The sequence below is a fragment of the Tachypleus tridentatus genome, chromosome 3, assembly GCF_004210375.1.
Source record: "Tachypleus tridentatus isolate NWPU-2018 chromosome 3, ASM421037v1, whole genome shotgun sequence".
Taxonomy (NCBI): Eukaryota; Metazoa; Arthropoda; class Merostomata; order Xiphosura; family Limulidae; genus Tachypleus; species Tachypleus tridentatus.
In genome coordinates this window covers 117011462-117023639 of record NC_134827.1, presented here as the reverse complement: position 1 = coordinate 117023639, position 12178 = coordinate 117011462, and the positions used below count along the sequence as shown (strand labels likewise).

Genomic DNA, 12178 nt, shown 5'->3' with positions numbered 1-12178 from the left:
TACAGAGTTATAATGTTAAAGTACAGGGTTCTGTTTCCTGCAGTGGACACAGTAGACAATACAATGTCGCTTTTCTCTCAAACAATCAATGTCCGATAAACAATGGTTATGTAACTTGATAACACGTGAATTAGTGAGTAAAAAAAAAGATCAAGTGAACTCAATAACAACGCGAGATTTTTTCTATATTAATCTGGATTCACATAAACTGTAGAAAACACTGAGTCAGTAATGCACCAATTACGCAGGTTTCGTCACCTAAGTCTTACTTACCAATATCTTACGGCATTACCTCACATAATCAACATACAAATTACGAAAGTGCATAAATTAAGTAACCTTCAACCATAGCTGACAAACAATTAAAAGTAGTCAAACCCAAAACCTACGGAAACCAATCACCAGGCTACAAATACCAACATCTCTCTTCCACAAATATTCGTCTTTTGTAATCTACATTCTAGGCTATATTAGGTGTGATTCCCACGTGACGTTTTATACACGCGGAAGATAGTGAGATGTTAAAAACATATACATCAAGAAAACAACGATATATTTGGTACACCCTAACACCACAAGTCAGGTTTCACGATATATCACAGATAATTATATTTCATATTTATGAGCACATCCGCCCCACATATAAAACTTTATCATGACAATTCCAAATTTAATATTACATGAAAACAACGGTTGAAATGAGGAAGGTGAGAGCTTGAACGTGCACAGCCCCATATAACTGTATCAAATTATTAAAGGGAAAGATGTACAGATGTCATATATAGCTTGTTATGAACAGCAACAAACCGAAACAAAGATAAAAAAACATTGCAACAACTGAAAAAATCCCAGGGCGCTGGCTAAAATGTAGGATATGAAATGAACCCATGGTTTCGGAGGTGATTGAAGAAGTAGTGTAGTGGGGATACACTGTCTCTCAATCTGAATTTCCGTTCACCAGTCTCACAGAGGATAATTAAATTATGAAGTAAAATAAAGAAATAGAAGTCAGGAGAGCAAGATGTGTGTTCTCAAACCCACAAAGTTCCACATCTATATCACTTTTCGTTCTCAAACCCACAAAGTTCCACATCTATAATCACTTTTCGTTCTCAAACCCACAAAGTTCCACATCTATAATCACTTTTCGTTCTCAAACCCACAAAGTTCCACATCTATATCACTTTTCGTTCTCAAACCCACAAAGTTCCACATCTATATCACTTTTCGTTCTCAAACCCACAAAGTTCCACATCTATATCACTTTTCTCTGTCTACAGACAGTTGTGGGAAGGTGACTGTTCTCCAAAGTACACCAGAGAAAGAAAACTAAATAAATAAAAATTAAATAAGGTACTACCACTTGGGGGTAAGTAAGTTGAATAAACATACCTCTTGAAATTAGCATTCCAGAGCCCATATGGTGATAAGGCACTAATTAGTAGCCCAGAAGGTGAATTATACCAGTATGAAGGGTCCCAATCAATTATCTAAACTAACTTGTATAACACCCAACCACTATCCATTAAGTCCATCGTAACTATCAGTTTTCACACTAAACCTATAAAGGTTTACACCTTACCTTATATGTGGTAAGGTGTTCATCCACATAAAGTAGTGCCAAGTTGTTTAACGAACTTAGTTTAAATATCAAAAACTAGTACTCTTCTAGTTTTGTAGGTCGCTCAAAAACAAAAGGTCAGTTAGCTTATGAATTACGTAGTGGGGTTTACTTTTCTCTTTACTTATTTAATGACATTATACTATTATTTTATTAAATTATCATACGATAACAAATACACATTCGTCAAAATTTCGTTTTTCTAATTGGTTGTTTACGCGTAGCTCATCGGCGTTTCTTTTAAGTCCGCGCTGTTTTCGAATTATTTATTGTATAACATAGATTAGAAGTTTAATTAACGTTATTGATTGGTTGACAATGTATGTGCAGTATAAATGGAAGCCAATCATAATCTTTTTCCTCTCAGTAGCTCACAGCCTAAAAATAAATTTGATATTCGTTGTGGGCAAAGCATAAACAGTCCATTGTGCAGCTCCGGTTACGACATACAAGCAAAGTCATATTCCGTCGCGATAAACAGAATGTTCACGAAACCCGGGCTATCAAACAAGACAAGTATGTCCCGTCTCAGTTACCCGAGATTCCTGCCATATTGAGCAAGAAATTAAACAGCGTAGTCTTAGGTGCACGAGTCGAGGTCAAGGTGCACATGTCACGACCGTTTGTTTGTTTGTTTTTTCAATTTCGCACAAAGCTACTCGAGGGCTATCTGTGCTAGCCGTCTCTTATTTGGTAGTGTAAGACTAGAGGGAAGGTAGCTAGTCATCACCACCCACCGCCAACTCTTGGGCTACTCTTTTACCCACGAATAGTGGGATTGACCGTAACATTATAACGCCCCCACAGCTGAAAGGACGAGCATGTTTAGCGCGACGGGGATGCGAACTCGCGACCCTCAGATTACGAGTCGCACGCCTTAATACGCTCGGCCATGTCACGACCGTTTACAGAGCGCCGTTCAACAAAGTATTAGCTGTATAATATGACAGTTATTAACTATTCATTTACCCTGTATTGGTGATTTAACAACAGTTCGTGGCAGAGGAGATAACATACCAGATATAGTATACAGGGATATTGAAAAACTGTTGATATCTATTCCGAAGGTTCAAAAAGTTAGATAAACACAATACTCAAAACGTATGATGGACAAAAGAATTTCATTTTTGAATTGTACATCTGAATACAATCTTGTCACACTTCGTATAAAAACACGTGTTACATTCAGAACTGTGGTCAACATTCCTTCTACATTTGAATGACCTTGTGCATACTGAGTATCATCTACTAAATTTTACCAAATACACATGATGAAAAATTTCTAATCGCTCGTTTCTTCTCTATTTGGGTCATGAATAAATATGTGTGATGATACTTACAACTATTTAGTTCTATAGCTCATAAAAGCAAAGCTCAAAGTCGTTGTCAAAGTATAAGGAAAGGCCGCCATCTATTTCACTATCAATGGTTTATTTTAAAATTTTCAAGCCAAGTTACAAAAAGAAATATCCACGCATAACCATGCCTAATTTTGAAATAGCAAAGCAGCTCCAACATTGCTCAACACTAACTCTTGGACCAATTTCATCTGACCAACTACTAACATTTAAACCAGTGCTTCCCAACCTTTTTTATACCCCGCACCCTAAAAAAATTTAATATGTTCTCACACCCCTCACAGTAATTATTTTTGGTAAAGGTGGCCAAAACAAATGTTATCTCGCACCCCTTGGAACACTATCTCGCACCTCCAAGGGGTGCGAGCACCCCTGGTTGGGAACCACTGAGTTAAAGTAAATTTCATAGTACACCATGGCCCCAAAGTGCGAGAACAGGGTGTGAAAGGTGAACCCGCAGAGAAGCAACCTGATGGGCCACTCTTCAGTCTTAGTTTCAAACATACACTATATGTCAACAGAAAGTTGAATTATTTCAACCGACTGGTCTGAGCTAAAAACTTAAGTCAAAATTAGTTAAACATAAAGTTATGTTTAAAATCTGTGGATGAGTTAGTAACAAAGCACGAGTCACGTGGACACAAAATAATAAAATATTTAAAGATAAATGTCTGAGGATAATGAGTAATACATACAGGTTTACAAATAGTTATTAACCTTAAATGGAAAATAAATATTGAATCAAAAGATTAGATTTATTAACAACATTTCATCAGCCATATAATAACAATTAATAAATTTAGGCTTAGTTTCGTTGCAAGACAGTTGCTGGTTATAAGTATCATTTTATTACCAAGTTACAGATTTTACACTGATGGCAAATATTTTTTTAAAAACAGGTACAGTTTCGATCCCTAGTGCGATCATTCTCAAGAACACAAGTTTTAAAGGTAAAGACAGTTTTAGTACTTAAGAAATCAATATTCAACAAATATACGTTGTTAGATTCTCTTATTTCTAGTGCAAGCCATTTGCACGAGCATGTTATAAATGGTATTTCACTGCAAGACTATTTTTTCACCCCTAACCGAAATTCGTTTAGTAGAAACCGTCTCAGCAGACATAACTGTAAATAAGATAATTAGATACGTTAATTAACAATAGCGTTGTAAATGTAATCATTTTAAATAAACAGTTTAAGATTTGTAATTAACAGTACTAAGCACAACACGTGTTATGTTCAATTTTTAGTCGTATCTACATCTGTTTCCTCATTCTCTTCTCTGATTAACCTGTTCCCTAATTTCAACGACTATATCTTTATTACAACTACACTTTAATACCGACAAAACAATATTTGACTTCAACATATCAGTAGCAAGTGTCCAGATAAGAAGAAACCCAAGCATGACCGTCCTGAATTTTGAAATACTGATCAGCTAGTCATCAAACCCTGTCGCAAGAAGTTTTATTCAGTTACTGACAGTAATCCTTGTAGCATCTGAACATTCAGAGGGTGTTTAACCGCATATAGTCTCAAATCTAAGACCCACAGCCTGACAATAGGCCACGCCCAGTTCCTACTTACAGAGGGATAAAGTTTCCAAACATGAGAGAAATAAACCTCAAATTTACAAACACACCTGTTGACTGCCAAGTATTTCAGCTGCTACAATACAACTCTAATGTTTCTTTTTTTGTAACTTTTTCGTGACGCCATTTTGGATCGAAAGTGAAATAATACGTAAGTAGGTCAAATAAATGTATGTATGATGCTGACATCTAGTGTTGAAGTTAGGTAATATTGAGAACAAATTAACTCATCCGTGGCACTGTGTTACCGATCGGCTTGGACGAGTTATCTCGTCTACGGCACTGAACAGGTTAATACATCGTACTGAGTGTATTGTCAACTCACGATCATCCTGTATATCGGTATGGTGGGGTAGTGGAATTTCATTCTAGAGCTTTAAATATTATAACTTGGAGTAACATATAACACGATTCTTTACGATACTGTTACTTCAACAGTTTTATTTAATTTTCTGCAAAATCTTGCCATGGGTGTCCACGGGTGGGGAACTGCCCCCCCCCCAAGATAAGTTTTAGCGGATGTCCCCAAATCTTACCACTTTTTCCAAGTGACGTTTCATTGTTTAACACCCTGGTTTGAGGCTATGCATAAACGCGTCTCCTACTTACAAGTTCGCTCCTCCCCTAACTTTGATTTTTTATACAAAAATAATTATCTTTAAACATTTGTAGTTAAACACAGAGCTAAACAAAGGGGTTTCTATGCTCTGCCCACCACAGGTATCGGAACCCAGATTATAACGTTGCAAATCCGCAGACATACCGTTATACCACTAGGGGTCTCTTAAAAAAAAACATTCTCACATAAATTGTGACACTGAAATATGAACAACATTAAAATGTTAAGATATTTCAAGTCGAGCGCGCTGGGCTTTAAATGTTAGGGTTCATGGTTTACTGCCCGTGGGTACGCTATAAGTGTGTGTTTTCCTTATAGCAAAGCCACATCGGGCTACCTGCTTAGCCCACCGAGGGGAATCGAACCCCTGATTTTAGCGTTATAAATCCGGAGACATACCGCTGTACTAGCGGAGGGCTCGCTATAAGTAAAAGACTTAAGGCCAGTATTCGATAAGAAAGAAAGATGATAGTGAGAAACGTGCCGCCGACTAGCTGCCTTCCCCCTGGTGCATCATTTACAAATTAGGGTGGTCTGATCACAGGTAGCTAGCCCTTTTGTGTAGATTTTTGCAAATTTTCTGAAAAAGAAACATGTATCAAACCTAGCTGGTCAACAGTGTTCACTTAAGACACGAGGTTTCTAACCTTTTTTTGCTAGGCCTCTCTTTGAAAATATCTTAGGTTCTGAAGACCCCTACCAACAAACACACAAAGTAATAACAAATTACTACATACACTCGGGATCCCAGTTTGAGATATGCTAAGAAAACGTTAAATGCACATAAAACGCTGAATAATGGATTCTAGGAAGAGCAAAGTCATTTCTCCTTACCGTTGTTAAAATCGCTATTTTAAAACCGAAAGATTATGATAAAATTATTGGAATAAACACGAATACTCAGATCAACTAATCCATCCAATGGACCCTTTCACAACGACCTACGTAAAGCACGTGCACACCTAAGAAGCAGTCTTCGTGTCCACATGCTGCTTGATATAGCAGCAGGAGTTAAGTACCGAAATTGTTGAAGATGAAAACACCAATGAAAACAATTAAAGAATACAACGAACTGAAGAACTGTCCTACATGGTGTTGTATCAAGACCCATGGTAACGTGTCTTGTAGGCAAAACAACCTGGTGCAGAACACAGTGTGTGATATTAACAGCTAAATGGTGTTGTATCAAGACCCATGGTAACGTGTCTTGTAGGCAAAACAACCCGATGCAGAACACAGTGTGTGATATTAACAGCTAAATGGTGTTGTATCAAGACCCATGGTAACGTGTCTTGTAGGCAAAACAACCTGATGCAGAACACACTGTGTGATATTAACAGCTAAATGGTGTTGTATCAAGACCCATGGTAACGTGTCTTGTAGGCAAAACAACCTGATGCAGAACACACTGTGCGATATTAACAGTTAAATTGTGTTGTATGAAGACCCATGGTAACGTGTCTTGTAGGCAAAACAACCTGATGCAGAACACACTGTGTGATATTAACAGCTAAATGGTGTTGTATCAAGACCCATGGTAACGTGTCTTGTAGGCAAAACAACCTGATGCAAAACACACTGTGTGATATTAACAGTTAAATTGTGTTGTATCAAGACCCATGGTAACGTGTCTTGTAGGCAAAACAACCCGATGCAGAACACAGTGTGTGATATTAACAGCTAAATGGTGTTGTATCAAGACCCATGGTAACGTGTCTTGTAGGCAAAACAACCTGATGCAGAACACAGTGTGTGATATTAACAGCTAAATGGTGTTGTATCAAGACCCATGGTAGCGTGTCTTGTAGGCAAAACAACCTGGTGCAGAACACAGTGTGTGATATTAACAGCTAAATGGTGTTGTATCAAGACCCATGGTAGTAACGTGTCTTGTAGGCAAAACAACCTGGTGCAGAACACAGTGTGTGATATTAACAGCTAAATGGTGTTGTATCAAGACCCATGGTAACGTGTTTTGTAGGCAAAACAACCTGATGCAGAAAATACTGTGTGATATTAACAGCTAAATGGTGTTGTATCAAGACCCATGGTAACGTGTGTTGTAGGCAAAACAACCTGATGCAGAACACACTGTGTCATATTAACAGCTAAATGGTGTTGTATCAAGACCCATGGTAGCGTGTCTTGTAGGCAAAACAACCTGATACAGAACACAGTGTGTGATATTAACAGCTAAATGGTGTTGTATCAAGACCCATGGTAGCGTGTCTTGTAGGCAAAACAACCTGATACAGAACACAGTGTGTGATATTAACAGCTAAATGGTGTTGTATCAAGACCCATGGTAACGTGTCTTGTAGGCAAAACAACCTGATGCAGAACACACTGTGTGATATTAACAGCTAAATGGTGTTGTATCAAGACCCATGGTAGCGTGTCTTGTAGGCAAAACAACCTGATACAGAACACAGTGTGTGATATTAACAGCTAAATGGTGTTGTATCAAGACCCATGGTAACGTGTCTTGTAGGCAAAACAACCTGATGCAGAACACACTATGTGATATTAACAGCTAAATGGTGTTGTATCAAGACCCATGGTAACGTGTCTTGTAGGCAAAACAACCTGATGCAGAACACACTGTGTGATATTAACAGCTAAATGGTGTTGTATCAAGACCCATGGTAACGTGTCTTGTAGGCAAAACAACCTGATGCAGAACACACTGTGTGATATTAACAGTTAAATTGTGTTGTATGAAGACCCATGGTAACGTGTCTTGTAGGCAAAACAACCTGATGCAGAACACACTGTGTGATATTAACAGCTAAATGGTGTTGTATCAAGACCCATGGTAACGTGTCTTGTAGGCAAAACAACCTGATGCAAAACACACTGTGTGATATTAACAGTTAAATTGTGTTGTATCAAGACCCATGGTAACGTGTCTTGTAGGCAAAACAACCCGATGCAGAACACAGTGTGTGATATTAACAGCTAAATGGTGTTGTATCAAGACCCATGGTAACGTGTCTTGTAGGCAAAACAACCTGATGCAGAACACAGTGTGTGATATTAACAGCTAAATGGTGTTGTATCAAGACCCATGGTAGCGTGTCTTGTAGGCAAAACAACCTGGTGCAGAACACAGTGTGTGATATTAACAGCTAAATGGTGTTGTATCAAGACCCATGGTAGTAACGTGTCTTGTAGGCAAAACAACCTGGTGCAGAACACAGTGTGTGATATTAACAGCTAAATGGTGTTGTATCAAGACCCATGGTAACGTGTTTTGTAGGCAAAACAACCTGATGCAGAAAATACTGTGTGATATTAACAGCTAAATGGTGTATCAAGACCCATGGTAACGTGTGTTGTAGGCAAAACAACCTGATGCAGAACACACTGTGTGATATTAACAGCTAAATGGTGTTGTATCAAGACCCATGGTAGCGTGTCTTGTAGGCAAAACAACCTGATACAGAACACAGTGTGTGATATTAACAGCTAAATGGTGTTGTATCAAGACCCATGGTAACGTGTCTTGTAGGCAAAACAACCTGATGCAGAACACACTGTGTGATATTAACAGCTAAATGGTGTTGTATCAAGACCCATGGTAGCGTGTCTTGTAGGCAAAACAACCTGATACAGAACACAGTGTGTGATATTAACAGCTAAATGGTGTTGTATCAAGACCCATGGTAACGTGTCTTGTAGGCAAAACAACCTGATGCAGAACACACTGTGTGATATTAACAGCATTATTAACAGTTTAGCGATTTTACACTGCGTGTCGTAATCCAAACTGTCACATATTATTACTGGCAAATTTAAAGGGAATCCATTAAAATACACGAGATATGAAAATTGCAATTTTACTGATTTTCCCTGTATTTTTACTCGCACAGATAGAAAACTAACGAACAAAATATAGGCAGGAATATAAATAACAGTGACCTAAGATCGACCTCATTCTCCCAAACGTAATATCCTAGGCTGAAATCTAATTGTTCTATATTGTCAAATGCATTTACTAAGCGTTATTGGTATGTGTCCAGTTTATCCATCCAAGAATGAAACTTATGAACAAGTCATAGTATTAACAGGCACGTTCAATTGGTGAGTCGTTAAAACATTAGATCATAAAAGTTTATTCCATAGAATTATTACCACATCACTATCTATAAAAAAATATTAAACTGAAAACGAGAACAAACCACAGAATATAGCTTCAACTTCTAAAAGCAACCCTGCGTGACGTTTGCAAGTAACGAAACGTTTCAAATATAAATAAAGTTTCGGTTGCACTGTCATTCTTCAAATGAATAGTTAAGTGAAATACTAAAACTAATCCAAGTTATGGAAGAATCATCTAACAAAACAAATAACCTCACAACTTTCTTCTTGAAATTCACAGTAGTTCACTTGTCTTTATCAGAAGTTAACAAACCACGAAATGTCGTGAAACGTTCACAGAAGTTAACAAACCACGAAATGTCGTGAAACGTTCACTGTATTCCTCTTTACAATTAAATGTTGGTGTACCGCTAACAAGTGTTGGTGTACCGCTCTAACAAACGTTATATGGAAATCAAAATGTTTATATGCGACAAAAAAACATTGACGGCAGCGAAATACTCCGTACACTTAAATAAAACCCATACAATTACAAATTACACGCTCATGACTTCGTGTTTCCATGTTCCTAACAGTACAAACTCAACCAGCCTTGTCTAGTATTTTGTTAGCCTACGAAAGTTCCGGACACACACGATAACTGTGGTCTGTTGCGTGCTTTAAGCCACTCGGTGGACAAATTCGCAAAATATATACATATACATTCATCACATGATCTGTTAATGCGCGTATTTCTAACCTCGGTGCTTATAAATAAAGCTTCTAGTAGGTTTAGACACACTGAAATAATGACTAAACAGTAAAAACACGAGAAACTGTAGAAACAAATATTTAAAATTAATACAATAATAAATTATAACGTTTTTACGTTAACGAATTAATACAGATAGAACGTGATTCACAAATGGCTCTGTGTAAGTTCAAATTTATTATTATGCGTTACAAGAACGTGATACACAAATGGCTCTGTGTAAGTTCAAATTTATTATTATGCGTTACAAGAACGTGATACACAAATGGCTTTGTGCAAGTTCAAACTTATTATTATGCGTTACAAGAACGTGATACACAAGTGGCTTTGTGCAAGTTCAAACTTATTATTATGTGTTACAAAAACGTGATACACCGATTATTAAATTTCCGCTTAGCACATACATCTTTCATTTTCAGGCCTAGTGAACAAAATAACGTTACGAATTTGTTAAAATTTGAATCATTAACGATAAGAAAAATCTTGTATATAATAAATTTATTGCAAATAAACAAGAACTTTTTGTTCTTCTGTAATATGCAACAAGTCATATTTGTATTGGGTCTAAATCTATAAATATATATTTCATTCAAAGGGATGATAAGAAAAGAAAAAAGTTTAGACTTTTAAATACCGCCACAAGATGGCGTCAGACATAAGGAAAAACTTGCTAGAATTCGACCTCGATGAAACTTGATAGAATATTAAAACACACTGACCTGTTTTTTCTTTGATTTCACACAAAACGCTGAAAAGTGCTGGTTTCATTCTGTGGCAGTTCAACGTATGTTTTCTGTAAAACAAAAACAAAAAAACGAAACACGATATTAACTATCGCACACATTTTATAGGTTTACGACAAAGTAGCGTGATACTAGGCCTAAATTTAAATTTCAAGCGAAGAAAAGTGTGCAAACGTTCGGCTAACGAACTGCTCGTAACGGAAAAATCCTTCGAACGTACCTCGCTTGAGCTTCGTCGAGACTCTGGTCTGTAATGTTCATGATTTGTTGGAGTATTTCTGATATATCATGTTTACAAACGTCTTGATCTCCTGTGTGCAGTTGGTTTGAAGAATCCATGCCATAAGTATGTTGTGATATCACATTACCTCCTATACCAACCGTGTGGTTCTGTGAAACTGGATGCATCATTGTTTGGTGATCGTCCATGCTCCAACACCACCCTCGCCAGCTACAACGGCGTGGTTGTTCGTATAGCGAAGGTCATACACTGTCTCAAACGTAAGTTTTATCACAGCACATGCGCACAATTATCCATAAAACACGAGTTTAACTAATATTACAGTGAATAAACTACGACTGGGAATGCTTTTTTGCTGTTGTTATTGTTGTTGTTGTTAGTGAGCGACAATCTTTAAAGTGGGTTGAACAATAATGCCAGTCAAGACTCTTCACCATAAATGATAAGCGTCTGACGTGACGAAAATAACGTCACCAACCAATTCTGACCAATCAGAATCGAACACCAGAGTTACATTTCAGCCGCAGATGGTTGTCAATCGTTCTGTAAAGGGTGAGAAACCTTTCGAAGTAACTCCGCCCATACAGTGATTAATGACAAGAGAATCCCCCACCCTATGCAAATATTGTTTATAAATAAAATAGTGACAAATTAAAAGGCTTATGATAATATTAATAAAGGGTGAATCAGTACTTATGGGCACTTAATAAATCAACACATTTTTCAGGGTACGTGTCTAAAGTAAGAAACAAATATGGTTTACAGTATCTTGCAACATGTTCCTATTCAAATATGTATCTTATATAAAATTATCAGTTATTATTGCTTTAATGACATAAAAAGTTTGAGTTTTCAAAGAAGTTACGTTTCTCAAATTTTTGTGGGAGAAGTGATTAAACTGGCTATTTGTTAACAGCTTAAAGTAACAAGTTCACGGTCGGTTATTTTATATTGGACTTATTACACTGGAATTGAGCAGATAGCTATGATAAAAAAACTAGGTTTTTGAGAAAAGTGCCATCTGTCGGGACAACATACAAATAGGGCTGTTAAATTTGTAAGCCCAAAGATTTTGAAACTTTTTTTTTCTTATTCGTGGATATGTTAAAAATAAGTTAAGCAGTCGTGTAGTTTTTGTTATGTTCATGATA

At 37.0% G+C, this 12178-nt stretch overlaps 1 protein-coding gene across 6 annotated transcripts in view; it reads right to left on the bottom strand.

Moving 5' to 3' along the window:
• Positions 1-11478, bottom strand: part of LOC143247840 (homeobox protein extradenticle-like) — a 137544-nt gene extending 126066 nt beyond the window's left edge. For 2 of the 6 annotated variants that reach the window (XM_076496369.1, XM_076496370.1), the window contains exons 1-2: positions 11007-11475; positions 10763-10836 (exon numbers count right to left, since the gene is read on the bottom strand). In XM_076496369.1, coding sequence (XP_076352484.1) covers positions 10763-10836; positions 11007-11215 — 283 coding nt within the window. In that variant the 5' untranslated portion in view covers positions 11216-11475. Of the gene's footprint in view, positions 1-1392; positions 1530-10762; positions 10837-11006 lie in introns of those variants that run through there. The other 4 variants (XM_076496371.1, XM_076496374.1, XM_076496372.1 and 1 more) reach the window with 4 other exon arrangements.
• Between the last annotated feature and the right edge of the window lie 700 nt (positions 11479-12178).